General features: G+C 42.6%; 1 protein-coding gene across 1 annotated transcript; it reads left to right on the forward strand.

Moving 5' to 3' along the window:
* Positions 1-1,938: 1,938 nt before the first annotated feature.
* On the forward strand, positions 1,939-22,977 carry LOC139555363 (melanocortin receptor 5-like). Its single transcript, XM_071369089.1, has 2 exons — positions 1,939-2,355; positions 20,514-22,977. Exon 2 carries the CDS (start codon positions 20,588-20,590, stop codon positions 21,611-21,613), a length of 1,026 nt encoding a protein of 341 aa, XP_071225190.1. The 5' UTR covers positions 1,939-2,355; positions 20,514-20,587; the 3' UTR covers positions 21,614-22,977.
* Positions 22,978-27,213: the final 4,236 nt, after the last annotated feature.

Genomic DNA, 27,213 nt, shown 5'->3' on the forward strand with positions numbered 1-27,213 from the left:
ACCTATCCCTCAATGTAACCAAGACTTGGCAGATGATTGTGGACTACAGGAAAAGGAGGACCGAGCACGCCCCCATTATCATTGACGGGGCTGTAGTGGAGCAGGTTGAGAGCTTCAAGTTCCTTGGTGTCCACATCACCAACAAACGAGAATGGTCCAAACACACCAAGACAGCCGTGAAGAGGGCACAACAAAGCCTATTCCCCCTCAGGAAACTGAACAGATTTGGCATGGGTCCTCAGGTCCTCAAAAGGTCATACAGCTGCAACATCGAGAGCATCCTGACTGGTTGCATCACTGCCTGGTACGGCAAATGCTCGGCCTCCGACCACAAGGCACTACAGAGGGTAGTGCGTACGGCCCAGTACATCACTGGGGCTAAGCTGCCTGCCATCCAGGACCTCTGCAGCAGGCGTTATCAGAGGAAGGCCCTAAAAATTGTCAAAGACCAGCCACCCCAGTCATAGACTGTTCTCTCTACTACCGCATGGCAAGCGGTACCGGATCGCAACGTCTTTGACCAAAAGGCTTCTCAACAGTTTTTACCCCCAAGCCATAAGACTCCTGAACAGGTAATCAAATGGCTACCTGGACTATTTGCATTGTGTGCCCCCCCCCCCCAACCCTTCTTTTATGCTGATGCTACTCTCTGTTTATCATATATGCATAGTCACTTTAACTATAATTTCACATACATACTACCTCAATTAGCCCGACTAACCTTTGCCCCTGCACATTGGCTACCCTGACTATCTGCATTTTGTCCCACCACCCGCCAACCCCTCTTTTACGCTACTGCTACTCTCTGTTCATCATATATGCATAGTCACTTTAACCATACAAACACGTACGTACTACCTCAATCAGCCTGACTAACCGGTGCCTGTATATAGCATCAATACTGTTAAAGCCTCGCTACTGTTATTTTTCACTGTTGTATTTATTTCTTTACTTATCTATTGTTCACCTAATACTTTTTATTTATGTTTTTTACTTAAAATTTGCACGTTTGGATAGAGCCTGTTAGTAAGCATTTCACTGTAATCTATCTACACCTGTTGTATTCGGTGCACGTGACAAATAAACTTTGATTTACATATATGATAGAGTTTACATTTACCAGACACTCTTATCCAGAGCGACTTACAGTAGTGAGTGCATAGATTTTCACTGGGATTAAAATAGGTTCAATTGTAAAAAAAAATGGTCAACAGTCTACACAAAGTACTCTGTAATTCCAAAGTGGAAGAAAATGTTACAATTTTAATTAATGAAAAATAAAATATATACTGTATGTTAGAAACGATTACAGCTGTGCATTATTTTCTAAATTCTTCAAGCTCTGTCAAATTTGTTTTTGGATCATTGCTCAACAGTCATTCTCAAGTCTTGCTATAGATTTTCAATCAGATTTAAATCCAAACTGTAAATAGACCACTCAAACATTCACTGTCTTTTTGGTGCGAAAATAATCACAATTAAATCTATTTCAGTCCCATTTTGTAGCACAACAGAATTTGAAATAATCCAAGGGGAGTGAATATATATGATAGTAATTGACCAGATTGACTTTATGGTAAATAAATGTGAGACATAATTTTGCAAACCCCAATCTTCCTCATCTTAAAACATGATGCTGCATTTGGATTGTTCTAAAATAATTATTTATTTGTTTCCTTTGTACACTAAAGTACCAAATAATAATAAAATAATTTCATGACTTGAATGAATTGCTTCATGAGGTGTCTTGTCTGTGTGTAGAACATGAACAAACCAGGATCTCTCTGCTCCCTGCAGCAAGTTAGTCTACGTGTTGAGCTACCAAAAAGGATCTCTCTGCTCCCTGCAGCAAGTTAGTCTACGTGTTGAGCTACCAAAAAGGATCTCTCTGCTCCCTGCAGCAAGTTAGTCTACGTGTTGAGCTACCAAAAAGGATCTCTCTGCTCCCTGCAGCAAGTTAGTCTACGTGTTGAGCTACCAAAAAGGATCTCTCTGCTCCCTGCAGCAGGTTAGTCTACGTGTTGAGCTACGTCGATGAGCTGGAGGAGAACGTATCATATAATTGACACAGAGCAACACAGAGGAGGGTCGATGAGCTGGAGGAGAACGTATCATATCGTTGAAACAGAGCAATGCAGAGGAGAGAGAGGAGGATCCCTCGTCATCTATTTATACATCCAGGAATGCTCTCATTCCCTGTTCCATCCATCCGACCAGTTACTGCTGGCAGTCTCTCCTCGCGCTAGAATCAGAAGGGGATTGTCCATTGCTAAATCAAGCTCTGGCAAGCTGCTATACCGGCTACCGGCTATAACGGATTCAATCCAGCTTCAGCAAGCAGCATGCAGCCCGAAGGTGAGCGCTCCACAAATTACATTTTATGGGTGCTGCCCACCGGGCACAAACTGGTTGAAGCAATGTAGCTTCAAAGATGTTGTCAATATATTATATATATATAAATATATTAATATAAATATAATATATAATAATAATATATTGTGACTTGGAATCTTCATGGAAAATAAATGGATTTTAATAGTGAAATTTCAAAAAGAGGATAATGTCATCATTGTAACACATTTTCAATATGGACAAACCTTACAAAATAAGTTAAATTTGTACCTTTGAAACAATATCAGATCTTCAGTGTTATATCCACTATAAAAATACACCAACTATAGGCTAGGCAGCAACTCCTACGGGAGAGTTGATCCATTATAGAGAGATCTATAGAGAATAAATGTTCTGGAGAGTTGATCTATTATAGAGAGATCTATAGAGAATAAATGTTCTGGGGAGTTGATCTATTATAGAGAGATCTATAGAGAATAATGTATTGGAGAGTTGATCTATTATAGAGAGATCTATAGAGAATAAATGTACTGGAGAGTTGATCTATTATAGAGAGATCTATAGAGAATAATGTTCTGGAGAGTTGATCTATTATAGAGAGATCTATAGAGAATAATGTATTGGAGAGTTGATCTATTATAGAGAGATCTATAGAGAATAATGTTCTGGAGAGTTGATCTATTATAGAGAGATCTATAGAGAATAATGTATTGGAGAGTTGATCTATTATAGAGAGATCTATAGAGAATAATGTATTGGAGAGTTGATCTATTATAGAGAGATCTATAGAGAATAATGTATTGGAGAATTGATCTATTATAGAGAGATCTATAGAGAATAATGTATTGGAGAGTTGAGCTATTATAGAGAGATCTATAGAGAATAAATGTACTGGAGAGTTGATCTATTATAGAGAGATCTATAGACAATAATGTATTGGAGAGTTGATCTATTATAGAGAGATCTATAGAGAATAATGTATTGGAGAGTTGATCTATTATAGAGAGATCTATAGAGAATAATGTATTGGAGAGTTGATCTATTATAGAGAGATCTATAGAGAATAACATACTGTTTGTAATGCTTTGCTCTATCACATGTCTCAGAACATGGTCATCAATATCATAGATTAGTTTGCTGATAATACAAAATATGACATTGTTTTACTAGTATCATTATTATAACTACACCATATACACAAAAGTATGTCAACACCCCTTCAAATGAGTGGATTCGGCTTTTTCAGGAAGCTATTTCAGTAGAGGAGAGATTGACTTCATCACTACTTTTATTTATGAGAGGTATTGACATGTTGAATGAACCGAGCTGTCTTTCTAAACTACTGGCACACAGCTCAGACACCCATGCATAACCCACAAGACATGCCACAAGAGGTCTCTTCATAGTCCCTAAGTCCAGAACAGACTATGTGAGGAGCACAGTACTACATAGAGCCATGACTACATGGAACTCTATTCCACATCAGGTAACTGATGCAGCAGTAGAATCAGATTTAGCCCTCCGTGGGCTCTTGTGTGTCATTTACCAAGTACACTCTGTCAGCTCGCCTCTGGCTGCCGTCAGATTTAAAAAACAGATTATAATACACCTTATGGAACAACGGGGACTGTGAAGCAACAGAAACATTGGCACAGACACGTGCATATACACACACACACACACACACACACACACACACACACACACACACACACACACACACACACACACACACACACACACACACACACACACACACACACACACACACACACACACACACACACACACACACACACACACACACACACACACACACACACACTATACATACACATGGATTTAGTACTGTAGATATGTGGTAGTGGTGGAGTAGGGGCCTGAGGGCACACAGTGTGTTGTGAAATCTGTGAATGTATTGTAATGTTTTTAAAATTGTATAAACTGCCTTAATTTTGCTGGACCCCAGGATGCTTTCGCAGCAGCTAATGGGGATCCATAATAAATACAAAAAATTGGCAGTAGAATGAATGGCCTTACTGGACAGCTCAGTGACTTTCAATGTGGCACTGTCATGGGATGTTTCTAATTTCTGTCCTGCTAGAGCTGACCTGGTCAACTGGAAGTACTACGATTGTGAAGTGCAAACGTCTAGGAGCAACCACCACTCAGCCGGCGAAGTGGTAGGCCACAAAAACAGAACATGATCACCGAGTGCTGAAGCGTGTAGTGCGTAAAAATCATCTGTCCTCAGTTGCAACACTACTGAATTCCAAACTGCCTCTGAAAGCAACGTCAGCACAAGAGCTGTTCAGAGAGCTTCATGAAATGCAAACGTAATATCACTATGCGCAATGCCGAGCGTCTGCTGGAGTGGTGTAAAGCTCGCCACCATTGGACAATGGCGCAGTGGAAACGCGTTCTCTGGAAGGATGAATCACGCTGTTCTGGGGCTGTTTTTCATGGTTCAGGCCCCTTAGTTCCAGTGACGGGAAATCTTAATGCTACAGCATACAATGACATTCTAGACGATTCTGTGCTTCCAAATATGGGGAAGGTCCTTTCTCCAAGAGTTTCAGCATGACAATGCCCATGCTCACAAAACGAGGACTATCCAGAAATGGTTTGTCGAGATCGGTGTGGAAGAACTTGACTGGCCTGCACTGAGACCTGACCTCAACCCCATCGGACACCTTTGGGATGAATTGGAACGCCGACTGCGAGCCAGGCCTAATCGCACAACATCAGTGCCTGACCTCACTAATGGTCTTGTCGCTGAATGAAAGCAAGTCCCCGCAGCAATGTTCCAACATCTAGTGGAAAGCCTTCCCAGAAGGTGGCAGGTAGCCTAGTGGTTAGAGCGTTGGACTAGTAACCGAAAGGTTGCAAGTTCGAATCCCTGAGCTGACAAGGTAAAAATCTGTAGTTCTGCCCCTGAACAAGACAGTTAACCCACTGTTCCTAGGCCGTCATTGAAAAAAAAAAAAATGCTCCTAACTGGCTTGCTTAGTTAAATAATGGTTAAAAAAAGAAAGAGTGGAGGACTGTTATAGCAGCAAAGGGGGGCAGCAAAGGGGACACCAACTCCATATTAATGCTCATGATTTTGGAATGAGATGTGCATGTAGTGTATATTGAAAAGTGGTGACGCATCTCTGCGTGCCTGGCAGACATCTCAACTTGGATATTGGCCCTCAACCTCTTCCTCCCAGGGAAGGCCTGCTCACTCCAAGACCTTAACGATTAACAATCAACAACTCCACAGTATCCCCCTCCCAGAGTGCAAAGAACCGTGACCCTGGACAACACCTTGTCATTCTCTGCAAACATCAAAGCAGTGACTCGCTCCTGCAGGTTCATTCTCTACAACATCCGTAGAGCACAACCTTTCCTCACACAGTAAGCGTTGCAGGACGTCTACCTTCTAGACTATTGCAACTCTGTTGGCTGGGCTCCCTGTTTGTTCCATCAAACCTCTGCAACTTATCCAAAACTCAGAAGCCTGCCTGGTGTTCAACCTTCCAAAGTTCTCCCGTCTCACACCGTTCCTCTCCATTAGCTTCCAGTCTTCAGGACCCTGGTGCAACAAGGGAAACCCTACACCCATGGTCTCTGGGCCCTCCCAACCCTACGGAAGGGCACCTCCCGCTCAACCCAGTCCAAGCTCTTCTTTGTCCTGGCACCCCAATGGTGGAACAAGCTTCCCACTAAAGTCTAAAGGATAGCGGAGTTCCTGTCTGCCAATCTTCTGAAAATGTCTGAAACCCTACCTCTTTGAAATGTATCTTAAATAACTACCACAGAGTAAAAAAAGGTACTTATCTCTTCCTACTAGCTCTGACTGATAAAGACTTTGTTGAGTGAAAATGTACTTTCTATGATTGTGATATGTTGTTGTTCACCTAGCTGTCTTAAGATTAATGCATAAATAAGAGTAAATGACTCAAGTATCAAATATAAGTAAATAATGATCAGTCATGAACACAGTCATTTCCGAATGTGCTATTATCAATGCTATGCAAAAATAACTGTACAACCATCACTAACAGAGGTTTTAGTAAGGCCAGGAATCACTCAGATCAGCGGTAACCGTTGATAGCCGAAAAAAAACAATAGCTTATCATTGCCTTCTGTTCAGGCGATGTCAGAGGTGTACCTGCGTCGGAGATGGTGTGTGGCTACTCTTATGGTCTTTGTCAAGAAACCACACCTACAGTTGAAGTCGGAAGTTTATATACAGTTTACATACGGTTAGGTTGGAGTCATTAAAACTTGTTTTTCAACCACTCCACAAATTTCTTGTTAACAAACTATAGTTTTGGCAAGTCGGTTAGGACATCTACTTTGTGCATGACACAAGTCATTTTTCCTACAATTGTTTACAGACAGATTATTTCATTTATAATTCACTGTATCACAATTCCAGTGGGTCAGACGTTTACATACACATACACTTGACTAAGCCATCCTAGACATCTACACTACCAGTAGAGTTACCATCCTAGACACCTACACTACCAATAGAGTTACCATCCTAGACACCTACACTACCAGTAGAGTTACCATCCTAGACACCTACCCTACCAGTAGAGTTACCATCCTAGACACCTACACTACCAGTAGAGTTACCATCCTAGACACCTACACTACCAGTAGAGTTACCATCCTAGACACCTACACTACCAGTAGAGTTACCATCCTAGACACCTACACTACCAGTAGAGTTACCATCCTAGACACCTACACTACCAGTATAGTTACCATCCTAGACATCTACACTACCAGTAGAGTTACCATCCTAGACACCTACACTACCAGTAGAGTTACCATCCTAGACACCTACACTACCAGTAGAGTTACCATCCTAGACACCTACACTACCAGTATAGTTACCTAGACACCTACACTACCAGTAGAGTTACCATCCTAGACACCTACACTACCAGTATAGTTACCTAGACACCTACACTACCAGTAAAGTTACCATCCTAGACACCTACACTATCAGTAGAGTTACCATCCTAGACACCTACCCTACCAGTAGAGTTACCTAGACACCTACACTACCAGTAGAGTTACCATCCTAGGCACCTACACTACCAGTAGAGTTACCTAGACACCTACACTACCAGTAGAGTTACCATCCTAGACACCTACACTACCAGTATAGTTACCTAGACACCTACACTACCAGTAGAGTTACCATCCTAGACACCTACACTACCAGTATAGTTACCTAGACACCTACACTACCAGTAGAGTTACCATCCTAGACACCTACACTACCAGTATAGTTACCTAGACACCTACACTACCAGTAAAGTTACCATCCTAGACACCTACACTATCAGTAGAGTTACCATCCTAGACACCTACCCTACCAGTAGAGTTACCTAGACACCTACACTACCAGTAGAGTTACCATCCTAGACACCTACACTACCAGTAGAGTTACCTAGACACCTACACTACCAGTAGAGTTACCATCCTAGACACCTACACTACCAGTAGAGTTACCTAGACACCTACCCTACCAGTAGAGTTACCATCCTAGACACCTACACTATCAGTAGAGTTACCATCCTAGACACCTACACTACCAGTAGAGTTACCATCCTAGACACCTACCCTACCAGTAGAGTTACCATCCTAGACACCTACACTATCAGTAGAGTTACCATCCTAGACACCTACACTACCAGTAGAGTTACCATCCTAGACACCTACACTACCATTAGAGTTACCATCCTAGACACCTACACTACCAGTATAGTTACCTAGACACCTACACTACCAGTAGAGTTACCATCCTAGACACCTACACTATCAGTAGAGTTACCATCCTAGACACCTACCCTACCAGTAGAGTTACCTAGACACCTACACTACCAGTAGAGTTACCATCCTAGACACCTACACTACCAGTAGAGTTACCTAGACACCTACACTACCAGTAGAGTTACCATCCTAGACACCTACACTACCAGTAGAGTTACCTAGACACCTACCCTACCAGTAGAGTTACCATCCTAGACACCTACACTATCAGTAGAGTTACCATCCTAGACACCTACACTACCAGTAGAGTTACCATCCTAGACACCTACCCTACCAGTAGAGTTACCATCCTAGACACCTACACTATCAGTAGAGTTACCATCCTAGACACCTACACTACCAGTAGAGTTACCATCCTAGACACCTACACTACCAGTAGAGTTACCATCCTAGACACCTACACTACCAGTAGAGTTACCTAGACACCTACACTACCAGTAGAGTTACCATCCTAGACACCTACACTACCAATAGAGTTACCATCCTAGACACCTACCCTACCAGTAGAGTTACCATCCTAGACACCTACACTACCAGTAGAGTTACCATCCTAGACACCTACACTACCAGTAGAGTTACCATCCTAGACACCTACACTACCAGTAGAGTTACCATCCTAGACACCTACACTACCAGTAGAGTTACCTAGACACCTACACTACCAGTAGAGTTACCATCCTAGACACCTACACTACCAGTAGAGTTACCTAGACACCTACACTACCAGTAGAGTTACCACCCTAGACACCTACACTACCAGTAGAGTTACCATCCTAGACACCTACACTACCAGTAGAGTTACCACCCTAGACACCTACACTACCAGTAGAGTTACCATCCTAGACACCTACCCTACCAGTAGAGTTACCATCCTAGACACCTACACTACCAATAGAGTTACCTAGACACCTACCCTACCAGTAGAGTTACCTAGACACCTACCCTATCAGTATAGTTACCATCCTAGACACCTACACTACCAGTAGAGTTACCTAGACACCTACCCTATCAGTAGAGTTACCATCCTAGACACCTACACTACCAGTAGAGTTACCACCCTAGACACCTACCCTATCAGTAGAGTTACCATCCTAGACACCTACCCTACCAGTAGAGTTACCTAGACACCTACACTATCAGTAGAGTTACCACCCTAGACACCTACACTACCAGTAGAGTTACCACCCTAGACACCTACACTACCAGTAGAGTTACCATCCTAGACACCTACACCTACACTACCAGTAGAGTTACCATCCTAGACACCTACACTACCAGTAGAGTTACCATCCTAGACACCTACACTACCAGTAGAGTTACCATCCTAGACACCTACACTACCAGTAGAGTTACCATCCTAGACACCTACCCTACCAGTAGAGTTACCTAGACACCTACACTACCAGTAGAGTTACCATCCTAGGCACCTACACTACCAGTAGAGTTACCTAGACACCTACACTACCAGTAGAGACCCATCCTAGACACCTACACTACCAGTATAGTTACCTAGACACCTACACTACCAGTAGAGTTACCATCCTAGACACCTACACTACCAGTAGAGTTACCTAGACACCTACACTACCAGTAGAGTTACCATCCTAGACACCTACACTACCAGTATAGTTACCTAGACACCTACACTACCAGTAAAGTTACCATCCTAGACACCTACACTATCAGTAGAGTTACCACCCTCAGACACCTACACTACCAGTAGAGTTACCATCCTAGACACCTACACTACCAGTAGAGTTACCATCCTAGACACCTACACTACCAGTAGAGTTACCATCCTAGACACCTACACTACCAGTAGAGTTACCATCCTAGACACCTACACTACCAGTAGAGTTACCATCCTAGACACCTACACTACCAGTAGAGTTACCACCCTAGACACCTACACTACCAATAGAGTTACCATCCTAGACACCTACACTACCAGTAGAGTTACCATCCTAGACACCTACACTACCAGTCGAGTTACCATCCTAGACACCTACACTACCAGTAGAGTTACCATCCTAGACACCTACACTACCAGTAGAGTTACCATCCTAGACACCTACACTACCAGTAGAGTTACCATCCTAGACACCTACACTACCAGTAGAGTTACCATCCTAGACACCTACACTACCAGTAGAGTTACCATCCTAGACACCTACACTACCAGTAGAGTTACCATCCTAGACACCTACACTACCAGTAGAGTTACCATCCTAGACACCTACACTACCAGTAGAGTTACCATCCTAGACACCTACACTACCAGTATAGTTACCATCCTAGACACCTACACTACCAGTATAGTTACCATCCTAGACACCTACACTACCAGTAGAGTTACCATCCTAGACACCTACACTACCAGTAGAGTTACCATCCTAGACACCTACACTATCAGTAGAGTTACCATCCTAGACACCTACCCTACCAGTAGAGTTACCATCCTAGACACCTACACTACCAGTATAGTTACCATCCTAGACACCTACACTACCAGTATAGTTACCTAGACACCTACACTACCAGTAGAGTTACCATCCTAGACACCTACACTATCAGTAGAGTTACCATCCTAGACACCTACACTACCAGTATAGTTACCATCCTAGACACCTACACTACCAGTAGAGTTACCCAGACAATTACTCTTTCATTAACTTGCTTGTCTGCCATTCAGCCAGACTATTTCATAAAATAACATGGTTTGTAGATCTCTGTCTGCTCTCTGTGGTTCTGTGTGCCTGCGAGCTTGAGTCAGCGGTTCAGTGCGTGGGTGTGAGGAAGTCGGAGTGGGGGTTGGGTGGGTCCAGACAGAGGCTCAACAGCGAGTCAATGTTCAAAGCCTGTTGGGACAAATTGGGAGGAGAGAGATGTGGGCTCCCATTTAAAAAGAATAGTAGAGGATTGAGGAGAGATGGATGAGAGACCTGAGGAAGGGAGAGAGATGGAGGGACGTATTTAAATAGAATAGTAGAGGATTGAGGAGAGATGGATGAGAGACCTGAGGAAGGGAGAGAGATGGAGGCCAAGTACCAAACATGATACTAATGCTGTTGACAACCTGTTACTAGTAATGTATAGAGATTCAAAGAGAGAGAGAGAGAGAGAGAGAGAGAGAGAGAGAGAGAGAGAGAGAGAGAGAGAGAGAGAGAGAGAGAGAGAGAGAGAGAGAGAGAGAGAGAGAGAGAGAGAGAGAGAGAGAGAGAGAGAGAGAGAGAGAGAGAGAGAGAGAGAGAGAGAGAGAGAGAGAGAGAGAGAGAGAGAGAGAGAGAGAGAGAGAGAGAGAGAGAGAGAGAGAGAGAGAGAGGGTCTGCTATACAAATTGATGGAAAGTGGTGTTGGGGGAAAAACATACGACATTATAAAATCCATGTACACAAACAACAAGTGTGCGGTTAAAATTGGCAAAAAACACACACATTTCTTCACACAGGGTCGTGGGGTGAGACAGGGATGCAGCTTAAGCCCCACCCTCTTCAACATATATATCAACGAATTGGCGAAGGGCATTAGAACAGTCTGCAGCACCTGGCCTCACCCTACTAGAATCCGAAGTCAAATGTCTACTGTTTGCTGATGATCTGGTGCTTCTGTCACCAACCAAGGAGGGCCTACAGCAGCACCTAGATCTTCTGCACAGATTCTGTCAGACCTGGGCCCTGACAGTAAATCTCAGTAAGACCAAAATAATGGTGTTCCAAAAAAGGTCCAGTCGCCAGGACCACAAATTCCATCTAGACACCGTTGCCCTAGAGCACACAAAAAACTATACATACCTCGGCCTAAACCTCAGCACCACAGGTAACTTCCACAAAGCTGTGAACGATCTGAGAGACAAGGCAAGAAGGGCATTCTATGCCATCAAAAGGAACATAAATTTCAACATACCAATTAGGATCTGGCTAAAAATACTTGAATCAGTCATAGAGCCCATTGCCCTTTATGGTTGTGAGGTCTGGGGTCCGCTCACCAACCAAGATTTCACAAAATGGGACAAACACCAAATTGAGACTCTGCATGCAGAATTCTGCAAAAATATCCTCCGTGTACAACGTAGAACACCAAATAATGCATGCAGAGCAGAATTAGGCCGATACCCACTAATTATCAAAATCCAGAAAAGAGCCGTTAAATTCTACAACCACCTAAAAGGAAGCGATTCCCAAACCTTCCATAACAAAGCCATCACCTACAGAGAGATGAACCTGGAGAAGAGTCCCCTAAGCAAGCTGGTCCTGAGGCTCTGTTCACAAACACAAACACACCCCACAGAGCCCCAGGACAGCAGCACAATTAGACCCAACCAAATCATGAGAAAACAAAAAGATAATTACTTGACACATTGGAAAGAATTAACAAAAAAACAGAGCAAACTAGAATGCTATTTGGCCCTAAACAGAGAGTACACAGTGGCAGAATACCTGACCACTGTGACTGACCCAAACTTAAGGAAAGCTTTGACTATGTACAGACTCAGTGAGCATAGCCTTGCTATTGAGAAAGGCCGCCGTAGGCAGACATGGCTCTCAAGAGAAGACAGGCTATGTGCACACTGCCCACAAAATGAGGTGGAAACTGAGCTGCACTTCCTAACCTCCTGCCCAATGTATGACCATATTAGAGACACATATTTCCCTCAGATTACACAGATCCACAAAGAATTCGAAACCAAATCCAATTATGATAAACTCCCATATCTACTGGGTGAAATTCCACAGTGTGCCATCACAGCAGCAAGATTTGTGACCTGTTGCCACAAGAAAAGGGCAACCAGTGAAGAACAAACACCATTGTAAATACAACCCATATTTATGTTTATTTATTTTAACTTGTGTGCTTTAACCATTTGTACATTGCTACAACACTGTATATATATATAATATGACACTTGTAATGTCTTTATTGCTTTGAAACTTCTGTATGTGTAATGTTTACTGTTAATTTGTATTGTTTATTTCACTTTTGTATATTATCTACCTCACTTGCTTTGGCAATGTTAACACATGTTTCCCATGCCAATAAAGCCCCTTGAATTGAATTGAATTGAGAGAGAGAGAGAGAGAGAGAGAGAGAGAGAGAGAGAGAGAGAGAGAGAGAGAGAGAGAGAGAGAGAGAGAGAGAGAGAGAGAGAGAGAGAGAGAGAGAGAGAGAGAGAGAGAGAGAGAGAGAGAGAGAGAGAGAGAGAGAGAGAGAGAGAGAGAGAGAGAGAGAGAGAGAGAGAGGTGTGGAAGACAGAAAGCAGACAGCCAGGTCTCTTAGTGCAGGCCAGGGTAGTGTAGATGAACTACAGACAGCCAGGTCTCTTAGTGCAGGCCAGGGTAGTGTAGATGAACTACAGACTTCGATTTAGAGCTGACAGGCAGAAATTAGAACGATTAAGGATGGGAGATATTAGAGAAATGTAGTGCAGATACTGGAGATATTTAGGGCTGACATTGAGATTTTAGAGAGTTGAAGGGAGGAAAGGGGAGATATTAGAGAGATGTAGAGCTGACAGGGAGATATTAGAAAGATTTACATCTGACATTGGAGATATTTGAGAGATATAGGGCTAAAAGGGGAGATAGAGACATTAAGTACTGACATTGGAGATATTTAGGGCTTACAGGGAGATATTAGAGAAATGTAGGTCTAAAAGGGGAGATATTAGAGAGATTAAGTACTGAAAGGGGAGATATTGTAGAGATATAGGGTTGAAAGGGACGATTTTAGAGCAATTAAGGGCTGATATTGGAGATATTTGAGAGATTTAGGGCTGACAGGGATACATTAGAGATAAGTAGGGCTGACAGGGAGTTATTAGAGGGATATAGGGCATACATGGAGATGTTAAAGAGATGTAGGGCTAAAAGGGGAGATATTAGAGAGATTAATGGCTGATATTGGAGATATGAGAGATGTAGGGCTGACAAGGAGATATTAGCGAGATTTAGGTCTGAAAGGGGAGGTATTATAGAGATATAAGGCTGAAAGTGGAGATATAAGAGAGATTAAGGGCTGATTTAGGAGATATTAGAGATATTTAGGGCTGACAGGGAGATATTAGAGAGATTTAGGGCTGATATTGGCGATATTAGAGAGATGTTGGCTGAAAGGCAGATATTAGAAATATTTGGGGGTGACAGGGAGATATTAGAGATGTAATGCTGAAATGGGATATTTTAGAGAGATTTAGGGCTGAAAGGGAGATATTAGAGAGATGTAGGACTATAAGGGGAGATGTTAGAGAGGTAAAGGGCAGATATTGGAGATATTTGAGAGATTTAGGGCTGACAGGGAGATATTAGAGAGATTGGCTGATATTTGTGATATTAGAGAGATTTAGGGCTGGCGGTGAGATTTTAGGGTGATTTAAGTCTAAAATGGGAGATTGTAGAGAGATGTAGGGCTGAAAGGGGAGATATTAGAGCGATTTAGGGCTGACAGGGAGATTTTAGAGATATTTTGAGCTGACAGGGAGATATTCGAGAGATTTAGGGCTGAAAGTGGAGATTTTAGAGAGATTATGGCCTGATATTGGAGATGTTAGAGAGATTCAGGGCTGACAGTGAGATATTAGAGAGATAACGGGCAGAAAGGGGAGATATTAGAGAGATTTAGGTTTTCAGTGAGATATTAGAGAGATAGATGGCTGACAGGGAGATATTAGAGATGTAGGACTAAAAGGTGAGATCTTAGAGAGGTAAAGGGCAGATATTGGAGATTGTTGAGAGATTTATGGCTGACATGTAGATATTAGAGAGATGAAGGGATGAAAGGGGAGGTTTTAGAGAGATTTAGGGCTGATAGGGGGATATATCACAATGGAATGATCCATCAGTTGTGGCAGACCAGGGGATTGGTTCAAAACGTTTACACAGATCAGACACAGACAGAGTTGGATAGCTCAGTTTCAAAGGTGTTTATTAAAATAATAGTCTAAAAGAAAATAATAGGTCTCCCCCATGAGACCCTCTCCGGGATACCGTCTTCTGGGCTCCAGGTCTTGCTGTATCCTGTGGGGATCAAAAACTGAACTCCCTCATGTTACCTCTGGTACCGTCCCCAACTATACGGGAGTCCTATCCTCCACCTGTCTCTCCCTTGTATGCTGCCCTTCTGGCAGCTTGATGGGAGTTGTACAGCTGGTGAGCAATCAGCCCTTGATTACTCACCAATCCCCAATCAGCCCCAATTAGTCCTGGCCGGAGAGCCCGTCGAGGCCTGGCACGTCCAGCAGATGGAGCCATCTCCTCGTGATATATACTCCGTCTGTCACCAAGCCTCGACGGGTCTCCCCCTGGTGGCTGACCTGATGTACGCCACACAGTATTTAGATATTCTCTCAGAATAGTGCTGATCTAGGGTCATGTCCACTAGTCTTATCTTATATCTAAACAGCTCAACTGAACCTAAATCAGTACTCATACTCTGAAAATATTACTGATTACGGACCAAGAGAGGAATGGGTAGGGCTGAGCAGCTGGGATCTCTTTAAAAGAAGACATCCTTGAGGAGTAATGAAGCTTCTAGCTCTCATGTGATGTCCTGGCTTTATTTGTTTGGGAAAAACGAGCACATGTTCAGTCCCTGTCCCATCATGCTCTATTTATCTCCAGGTGTCCAAGAGGAACATGCTGGTTTATTCCTTTCTCAAGTAAACCCTGCAAAACACCTCTCTCCTCCTGCTTTGTTTATCCATGTATTCTCTTTCTCTCCCTCCTGCTTTGTTCAACCATGTATTCTCTCTCTCTCTCCTCTTGCTTTGTTCATCCATGTATTCTCTCTCTCTCTCTCCTCCTGCTTTGTTCATCCATCTATTCTCTCTCTCTCTCTCCTCCTGCTTTGTTCAACCATGTATTCTCTCTCTCTCTCCTCTTGCTTTGTTCATCCATGTATTCTCCCTCTCTCTCTCTTGCTTTGTTCAACCATGTATTCTCTCTCTCTCCTCCTGCTTTGTTCATCCATCTATTCTCTCTCTCTCCTCCTGCTTTGTTTATCCATGTATTCTCTTTCTCTCCCTCCTGCTTTGTTCAACCATGTATTCTCTCTCTCTCCTCCTGCTTTGTTCATCCATCTATTCTCTCTCTCTCTCCTCCTGCTTTGTTCATCCATGTATTCTCTCTCTCTCTCTCCTCCTGCTTTGTTCATCCATGTATTCTCTCTCTCTATCCTCCTGCTTTGTTCATCCATCTATTCTCTCTCTCTCTCCACCTGGTTTGTTCATCCGTGTATTCTCTCTCTCCTCCTGGTTTATTAATCCATGTACTCTCTCTCTCTCTCCTCCTGGTTTGTTCATCCATGTATTCTCTCTCTCTCCTCCTGGTTTGTTCATCCATGTATTCTCTCTCTCCCTGCCAGTCCTAAAATCATGCCTTAAACTGTTGTCTTACTCTGAGGCGGATTTAGGGACATTAACAATGAATCTGTCCAGGGTGGTGTAGGTTTTTTTCTCTCCATCAAATGCCGTGTGAGGTGAATTTTAAACCCAACCACGAACCTAAAGGTGAACACATTGATGTAGGAAGTCTGTTTCTACCTCAAACAATTTGCTGCTATTTCCTTCCAGTCATTTCCACCAATTGGCTAAATTATGTGGTCTGATTCATCCAGCATCAGAGTGTTTTGTCTGATCGATAGAGAGATAGACATCCCTGGGACAGAAATTACAACCCTCTCCCTGCACACCATTTTATAGTTTGTCTCGCTTATAAAATTCTATATTTCACCTGTCACTGAATGTGTCAATATTTTGACAGTGTACGTGTGGGAAGGCCTATTGACCTCTAGCAGTTGAAAATGTTGTTTAAAGTTAAAGAGGGAGATATAAAACTCCAGCTTCAGTGATTTTTGCAATTCGTTCCAGTCATTGGCAGCAGAGAACTAACTGGAAGGAAAGGCGGCCAAAGGAAGTGTTTGCTTTGGGGATGACCAGTGAAATATACCTGCTGGAGCGCGTGCTACGGGTGGGTGCTGCTATGGTGACCAGTGAGCTGAGATAAGGCGGAGCTTTACCTAGCAAAGACTTATAGATGACCTGGAACCAGTGGGTTTGGGACGAATATGAAGCGAGGGCCAGCCAACGAGAGCATACAGGTCGCAGTGGTGGGTAGTATATGGGGCTTTGGTGACAAAACGGATGGCACTGTGATAGACTACATCCAGTTTGCTGAGTAGAGTGTTGGATGCTATTTTGTAAATTACATCGTAGAAGTCAAGGATCAGTAGGATGGTCAGTTTTACGAGGGTATGTTTGGCAGCATGAGTGAAGGAGGCTTTGTTGCAAAATAGGAAGCCGATTCTAGATTTGATTTTGGATTGGAGATGCTTAATGTGAGTCTGGAAGGAGAGTTTACAGTCCAACCAGACACCTAGGTATTTGTAGTTGTCCACATATTCTAAGTCAGAACCGTCCAGAGTAGTAATGCTAGTTGGGCGGGAGGATGGGAGCAGCAATCGGTTGAAGAGCATGCACTTAGTTTTACTTGCATTTAAAAGCAGTTGGCATAAAATCTTGTTTGGAGGTTTGTTATCACAGTGCCCAAAGAATGGCCAGATGTATACAGAATGGTGTCGTCTGCGTAGAGGTGGATCAGAGAATCACCAGCAGCAAGAGCGACATCATTGATATATACAGAGAAAAGAGTCGGCCCAAGAATTGAACCCTGTGGCACCCCCACAGAGACTGCCAGAGGACCGGACAACAGGCCCTCCGATTTGACACACTGAACTCTATCTGAGAAGTAGTTGGTGAACCAGCATGGCCAGCAATAGAAAAATGCTTCTTGAAATTATCGATTATCGTAGATTTATCGGTGGTGACAATGTTTCCTATCCTCAGTGCAGTGGACAGCTGGGAGGAGGTTCTCTCATTTTCCATGGACTTTGCAGTGTCCCAAAACTTTTTGGAATTAGTGTTACAGGATGCTAATTTCTGTTTGAAAAGCTAGCCTTTGCTTTCCTAACTGACTATTGGTTCCTGACTTCCCTGAAAAGTGGCATATTGCGGGGGCTATTCGATGCTAATGCAGAACGCCACAGGATGTTTTTTTGCTGGCCAAGGGCAATGAAGTCTGGGTTGGACCAACTATATCTGTTCTTAGTTCAAAATTGTTTGAATGGGGCATGCTTATTTAAGACGGTGAGGAAAGCACTTTTAAAGAGCAACCAGGCATCCTCTACTGACGGGATGAGGTCAATATCCTTCCAGGATACCCGGGTCAGGTCGATTAGAAGGGCCTGCTCGCTGAAATGTTTTAGGGAGCGTTTGACAGTGATGAGGGGTGGTTGTTTGACCGCAGATCCATTACGCACACAGGCAATGAGGCAATGATCGCTGAGATCCTGGTTGAAGACAGGTGTGTTTAGAGGGCATGTTGGCCAGGATGATATCTAAGAGGGTGCCCATTGTTACGGATTTAGGGTTGTACTTGGTAGGTTCCTTGATAATTATTGTGAGATTGAGGGCGTCAAGTTTAGATTGTAGGACGGCCGGGGTGTTAAGCATGTCCCAGTTTAGGTCACCTAATAGTGCAAACTCTGAAGATAAATGTAGGACAATTAATTCACATGTGGTGTCCAGGGCACAGCTGGGGGCAGAGGGTGGTCTATAACAAGCGGCAACGTTGAGAGAATTGTTTCTGGAAAGGTGGATTTTTAGAAGTAGAAGCTCGAATTGTTTGGGCACAGACCTGGATAGTATGACAGAACTCTGCTGGCTATCTCTGCAGTAGATTGCAACTCCACCCCCTTTGGCAGTTCTATCTTGTCGGAAAATGTTATAGTTAGGGATGAAAATTTCAGGATTTTTGGTGGCCTTCCTAAGCCAGGATTCAGACACGGCTAGGACATCCGAGATGGCGGAGTGTGTTAAAGCAGTGAATAAAACAAACTTAGGGAGGAGGATTCTGATGTTAACAAGCATGAAACCAAGACTTTTACGGTTCCAGAAGTCAACAAATGAGAGTGCCTGGGGAATGGGAGTGGAGCTAGGGGCTGCAGGGCCTGGGTTAACCTCTACATCACCAGAGGAACAGAGGAGGAGTAGGATAAGGGTATGGCTAAAGGCTATAAGAAATGGTCGTCTAGTGAGTTCGGAACAGAGAGTAAAAGGAGCAGATTTCTGGGCGCGGAAGAATATATTCAAGGCATTATGTACAGACAAGGGTATGGTAGGATGTGAATACAGTGGAGGTAAACCTAGGCATTGAGTGTCGATGAGAGGTTTTGTCTCTAGAGTCACCATTTAAGACAGGTGAGGTCACCACATGTGTGGGGGGTGGACGGCTAACCCTAACCCTAACCCTAACACTAAGACATATTGAGCAGGGCTGGAGGCTCTACAGTGAAATAAGACAATAGTCACTAACCAAAACAGCAATAGACAAGGCATATTAACATTAGGGAGAAGCATGTGTAGCCGAGTGATCATAGGGTCCAGTGAGTAGCTAGGTGAGCTGGAGACATGGTGATTCAGATAGCTAGCAGGCCGGGGCTAGCAGGCTAGTAGATGGGCCTTCGGGGGACGTCGCAAAGGAAGAGCCTGTTGAAACCCCCTCGAACGGTTACGTCGGCCGACCAGTCGTGATGGATCGGCAGGGCTCCGTGTCGGCAGTAAAAGGAACCAGGCCAATGGGCAAAATAGATATTGTCGCCCAAGAATTGGCTGATGGACCTCTTCAGCTACCCGGGATACGGGCCTAGCTCGAGGCTAGCTCCAGGCTGTCTGGTGCTTTCTTCGGGACAGAGACAGTACCCACTCGGATAGCAGCTAGCTAGCTGCGATGATCCGGTGTAAAGGTTCAGAGCTTGCGGTAGGAATCCGGAGGTGAGGTAGAGAAAAAGCAGTCCAATAAGCTCTGGGTTGAAATCGCGCTGTGCAGACTGGCAGGAATTGACCAGGCTGAGGCTGGTTGATGTCCAAGTTAACGGTGATGACCGCTAGCAGTGGCTAACTGACTACTAGCTAGTACCTAGTTAGCTGGCTAGCTGCTGATGGGGGTTCCAGTTCTAAAGTGTAAAAAATAGCAGATCCATACCACATTGGGTAAGGCGGGTTGCAGGAGAGTATGTTCAGTCCGTAGATGGAAATTGAAATTTAAAAAACTAAAAAATATATATACGAAATATATACGAAGAAAAATATATATACATGGGACGGGACAAGACAAACAGACGTAATTTTTAAATGGTTCATCCAATATGGGGTACAAAGCCAAAACAACAACTAATGTGTCACTGTCCCAAAATTTTCGAGCTCACTGTATAGTATCTATTAAAGTTAATTCCTGTCCCTCATACTAAATCCTCTTCCTCTTAATTCCCCATAGGAACAGGATGCTCCTGACAATGTGCCAGTGAGTTGAAAAGAGAGAGAGCTGAAGGTCAACTCAAAGTTATAAAGATGAACCCTATGGAGGAAATGACGACCATGTCTCTGCCGATGTGGGCTCTGTTCACCAACTCCAGCCAGCTGTACTACAACCCCAACACCACTGTGGCCCCTAATTTCCTCACCAAACCCAAGGCCTGTGAGCAGCTCAACATCGCCATAGAGGTCTTCCTCATCCTGGGTATTATCAGTTTTTTGGAGAACATCCTGGTCATCTGCGCCATCATCAAGAACAAGAACCTCCACTCCCCCATGTACTTCTTTGTGTGTTCCCTGGCTGTGGCCGACATGCTGGTCAGCGTCTCCAACGCCTGGGAGACCATCATCATCTACCTGCTGACCAACCGGCAGCTCATTGTGGACGACCATTTTATTCGTCAGATGGACAACGTCTTTGACTCCATGATCTGTATATCAGTGGTGGCGTCTATGTGTTCTCTCCTGGCCATCGCTGTGGACCGGTATGTGACCATCTTCTATGCTCTGCGTTACCACAGCATCATGACCCATAGAAGGGCCGCTCTCATCATCGGAGCCATCTGGACCTTCTGCACGGGCTGCGGCATCGTCTTTATCATGTACTCCGACACCACCCCTGTTATCATTTGCTTGGTGTCCATGTTCTTCACCATGCTGGTGCTCATGGCCTCGCTGTACAGCCACATGTTCATGCTGGCTCGCTCCCACGTTAAGCGCATCGCGGCTCTGCCAGGGTACAACTCCATCCACCAGAGGGCCAGCATGAAGGGAGCCATCACTCTCACAATCCTCCTGGGCATCTTCATCGTCTGCTGGGCACCCTTCTTCCTCCACCTTATCCTGATGATCTCCTGCCCCAGGAACCTGTATTGTGTGTGCTTCATGTCTCACTTCAACATGTACCTCATCCTCATCATGTGTAACTCTGTGATCGACCCTCTGATCTACGCCTTCAGGAGTCAGGAGATGAGGAATACCTTTAAGGAGATTATCTGTTGCTACAGCCTGAGGAACGTGTTTGAGTGTCTCCCTGTGTGCTATAAACCTGGAGTGGCATAGAACTCTTACCCTTATAGACTCTTTGGCCATGAGTCCTACAAGTGCTTTAGTCAGCAGGATTTGGCCATGGGTCCTACAAGTGGTTTAGTCAGCAGGATTTGGGCATGAACCGAGTGGGTTGGAGTAGAAGACTGTCTTATTAAAATGTGTCTTAGACTGCCTCGTACCAATCTGATTAACCTCAACTTGTAGAACCCTTTGTGCCTTAACACTAGAACTGCTAATGCAGTCATTTTGACCCTAAGGTTTATATCCGTCCACAGAATCAAAGCAGTCTCATCAGCCTACTCTGGCCTACTTGGAGTAGGCTACACAGTGAGAGCGTGTGTAATTGTACATGCTGAACGGCTTTCAATATCTGGGAAAATATACACATCAGGCAGCAGGTGAGCGAGAGAGTGTCAAAGAATGTGGCGATGAGGCAAGGGGAGAAATGTCACGATGGACAACTTCTTCACTGTCATTGGAGAACAAGTTGCTTGTGGTCGGCACAATGAACAAAGTTAGACGTTCGCTCCCTCCCTCTGTGCAGAATAAAGCAACTGCACTGTCGTTATACTCCACAAAGGTACTGAAGAATGACAAGATGACAGGAACACAATAAAAAGACGACTGTTACGCACTACAACCAAACAAAGGTATGTCAGAGTGTGTCAAGCAAGTAAAAGTTACGAAAATGGTGTCAACTGTTAGGACAAGGGATAACAGCTAAATGACATCCAACTGTTAGGACAAGGGATAACAGCTAAATGACATCCAACTGTTAGGACAAGGGATAACAGCTAAATGACATCCAACTGTTAGGACAAGGGATAACAGCTAAATGAAATCCAACTGTTAGGACAAGGGATAACAGCTAAATGACATCCAACTGTTAGGACAAGGGATAACAGCTAAATGACATCCAACTGTTAGGACAAGTGATAACAGCTAAATGACATCCAACTGTTAGGACAAGGGATAACAGCTAAATGACATCCAACTGTTAGGACAAGGGATAACAGCTAAATGAAATCCAACTGTTAGGACAAGGGATAACAGCTAAATGAAATCCAACGGATGCCATTGAGTGAAGATGCACACAAGCACGAGCTGACAATAATTGACTATTTTTATCTGCTGTCATATCTACACTTACATTCATTACAATGCCTTTATTGCTTTTGTGCTGAGTTTCACTATTTATCAAGGCCACGTGTTATAATGATGTTGAGGCTGCTGATGTTTTCATCATTTGACCGCTTGACCATGCATCTTGGTATTTTGGGGTAGTTAAAAATAAGCATGTTACCATGTTCCAACACATGCTTTCTGTTTCATAGTTGTAACAAAGGCACTCCACTAATAAAATTGATTGAACACGATTTATATTTTTTTGTCATATGTCCATATGTTTTTTGAAATAAAATAAAAATAGGGTAATACCTTAAGTGTCCATTTATTAACATGTAACTAAAAAGTAATACATGTGTTTATAACAGAGAAGTGTCCATTCACTAATATGCAACTAAATAGTGTGTTTATAACAGAGTAGTGTACATTCATTAATATGTAACTAAACAGTAATACGTGTGTTTATAACAGAGTAGTGTACATTCATTAATATGTAACTAAATAGTGTGTTTATAACAGAGTAGTGTACATTCATTAATATGTAACTAAACAGTAATACGTGTGTTTATAACAGAGTAGTGTACATTCATTAATATGTAACTAAATAGTGTGTTTATAACAGAGTAGTGTACATTCATTAATATGTAACTAAATAGTAATATGTGTGTTTATAACAGAGTAGTGTACATTCATTAATATGTAACTAAACAGTAATACGTGTGTTTATAACAGAGAAGTGTCCATTCACTAATATGCAACTAAATAGTGTGTTTATAACAGAGTAGTGTACATTCATTAATATGTAACTAAATAGTAATATGTGTGTTTATAACAGAGTAGTGTACATTCATTAATATGTAACTAAACAGTAATACGTGTGTTTATAACAGAGTAGTGTACATTCATTAATATGTAACTAAACAGTAATACGTGTGTTTATAACAGAGAAGTGTCCATTCACTAATATGCAACTAAATAGTGTGTTTATAACAGAGTAGTGTACATTCATTAATATGTAACTAAACAGTAATACGTGTTTATAACAGAGTAGTGTACATTCATTAACATGTAACTAAACAGTAATAAGTGTTTATAACAGAGTAGTGTACATTCATTAATATGTAACTAAATAGTGTGTTTATAACAGAGTAGTGTACATTCATTAACATGTAACTAAACAGTAATACGTGTTTATAACAGAGTAGTGTACATTCATTAATATGTAACTAAATAGTGTGTTTATAACAGAGTAGTGTACATTCATTAATATGTAACTAAATAGTGTGTTTATAACAGAGTAGTGTACATTCATTAATATGTAACTAAATAGTGTGTTTATAACAGAGTAGGGTTCATTCATCAATATGTAACTAAACAGTAATACGTGTGTTTATAACAGAGTAGTGTACATTCATTAATATGTAACTAAATAGTGTGTTTATAACAGAGTAGTGTACATTAGTTAATGACTCCAACATAAGCGTATGTAAACTTCTGACTTCAACTGTATACAGAAATATAATTTTAAAAAACAGTACACAACACTTCCTATGCATCATGTAAATACTCTAAAACCGGTTAATCTCTTTGTCTAATTGCCTTAATCTGTATTGATTTGATAAACACAGGATAGGTGTAGTATTTCATCAAATCAGAGACTTAATTTCAACCAGTAGAGAATGTGAAAAGTTCATTATCCAGGTGTTATAAATACATAATACATGCATTCTAATTATCATAACTGTAATATTATATTATAAATACAAGTTCAATCTTTACTTCAATGCACATCTGTTGTGCATTATAAAAACAGAGGAAGAAAGAGGTGGGGAGACAAAGGGAAAGTGGTAAGAACAGAGGAGCAGGGAGGGCAGCATATGATTAATGAACTACAGTGCTATCCTAATATTCTCTCAGTTCATCACAGTTACATAATAGTGCCTCAAGTGGTGTTTCCGAACCAGCCTTAGGCTCCCAGTCAGCCCGAAGGTTATGTTAAGAGCGGGTGAGGTGGTGATGACGGGACTGGGGGTTTGGCATCCTCTCTCACATCAAAACATACCTGCAGACGAGAGACAGATGGAGAGAGAGAGAGAGAGCATGTGTTTTTTTTTATTCTAACACTGTCAGTCATCATAGTCATCAGGAGGTGAAATGCAAAACTAACCTTGGATCATTAACTCTAGGATTACTGCATCTCTACCTGTATTTCAATGTAAAGCATCTCTTTAATAATACTTCCTGTTGACCTGACCAAGTGACCTTTCACCTCTGATCATGCTGTGCCCTCTACGTAGCCAGTTCAAATGTGGGCGGGGTTCACTGACACAGCTGATATAACCTAGAGGATTTAGGGAGAAGGGGAGAGAGGATTAAAGTGAAGGAGAGAGACTGTTATTGAGAAAATAATGTAGTTAAAGTGAGTGTTCAACAGGAATCTGTGTGTCTGGTCTAACCTGGTGTCCACACGAAGTGGCTGCAGAGTACTTTATGCTGAAAAACATGAACGGACACACGAGGACAAATAATATAGCATAGTTATAGAAATAATGAAGTGTCTTACTATTCTCCATGGTTGGCCCTCTTGCCTATTCTTTGAAGGTGGAAGGAGCCACAGTTATACACATGAGCCTTCTTACTGCACAACACAATCCATCAATCAGATTGATACATGAGTGTGTAGGTGTGGGTTGTAGGGTGTCTAATTGTTCTAAATTTTTTCAATATGGGTGACTTAAAATAGCCTGTTTTGTTTTTGTACAAACATCACACCCTTACCTAAACAGCCGCCTCACCTGAGAAGTAGAAAACAAAGGGAGAGAAACTGAGAATAACTGCAGTTGACATAGCTAGGTTAATGGAAGAATACTCTTATTGCAATGTGAATGGCTCTAAAAATGAGCCTTTGGTTGTGCATAGTGTAGTCTATGGTGTTACCAGGGAACAGCACCCTCTTAAAAGAGCCTTTGGTTGTGCATAGTGTAGTCTATGGTGTTGCCAGGGAACAGCACCATCTTTGAAAAAGTAGGAGGTGAAGATCTCCCGCACACGGATTGCCTCTCTTGCTGCGTTGTTGGACCCCATCCTTGAAACATCCTGCAGAGCACCAGACTTCTCCTCTGGCACACGGCAGCGAGCTGCAGATCCCCTCCTGGTCCTCTTGTCCATCCTCATGAAGTTATGCAGGACACAGGTAGCATTCACACTTCTGAATTCTTCCAGGAGGCAGTCCCAGATGGCCCTGGTCACCGGACCTTGCAGTGCTCTACACGGTAACTTTAGACAATCGTTTTGAAAGAATCTCCAGTTACAAGGTATCTTCAGATAAAGATAGCTATGAAAGCCTGTCTACAGATGAAGAGGTCCCAATGAAGAGCAGTGGTTCTCAGTCCCGGTCCTTGGGACTCAAAAGGGCGCACATTTTTGTTTTTGCCTCAGTACTGCACAGCTGATACAAATGATCAACTCATCATCAAGCCTCAAGTGGTATTTATATATTAATTGGTGATGCTATCCTTGATATGATCCTGTTATTGTCACATGCTACACATGCACATGTGTGTGCACATGCAAATATCTATCCAATATTATCATGATTTGTTATAAGGGATGTTATGCTTTAGTAATCCACAATGACCTGGTGATGTAAAAGTCTAATAATGACATTATCTTCCATATTCCTACAGAAAACCTCACAAGAAACAGACTTCATTATACTCAAATTACATCGCACTGAATATTTTGTTACTATGGTCTCCTTAAAAATAAAGGAGAGCCGCACACTCTAGGAGCTCAGATGCAAAAAATATTTTATTTACCAACGTTTCGACAGGCAAGCTGTCTTCATCAGGGTACAATCACAGACACTGCGGGATGACTTGTTTATATAGTGTCAAGACACACAGGTGTCTGTAATCATGGCCAAGAGTGGCCTAATATCATTGGTTAATTTCTCAAATATTAAAATGGCATAGAAAGAGCAGCATACAATAAATACAAATGGATAGCACACGATCATAGACTCACTTAAGACCACACAAGTTACTATGGTCTCCGTCTTCACTTCTAGGGACTGGAAATACACAAGTACCTGCCCTATCGAGAATAGCCTACTCTCTCACTTTGACAATTGGGGCTGCTATCCTTTCACCCTCCTCCATGGTTGTTAGCTACCGTAGCTACCTACAAATGCATTTGGAGTTAGTTTTTTACAGTGATAAATACATCCAGATAGCTAGCTAATATGAAGTTAGGTAGCTGGTGATATTTAATCACTTAGCTAGCTATCTATACAGTATGTAAAGTTGGCTAGATAGCTAGCTAGTCAACTAGTTAGCTCATTTAGCAGCTCATGTGAGTTAGCCTGCACTGTAGCTAGTTAGCAAATAATTAATTGCTTTTTTATTTACATGAATAGGTTCTCCAGCCATGTGGACAATTAGAAACAGGGATGCAAAGTGTTTTTGTCACCAGAGCGTTTTAGAGCA

The sequence above is a fragment of the Salvelinus alpinus genome, chromosome 26, assembly GCF_045679555.1.
Source record: "Salvelinus alpinus chromosome 26, SLU_Salpinus.1, whole genome shotgun sequence".
NCBI lineage: Eukaryota > Metazoa > Chordata > Actinopteri > Salmoniformes > Salmonidae > Salvelinus > Salvelinus alpinus.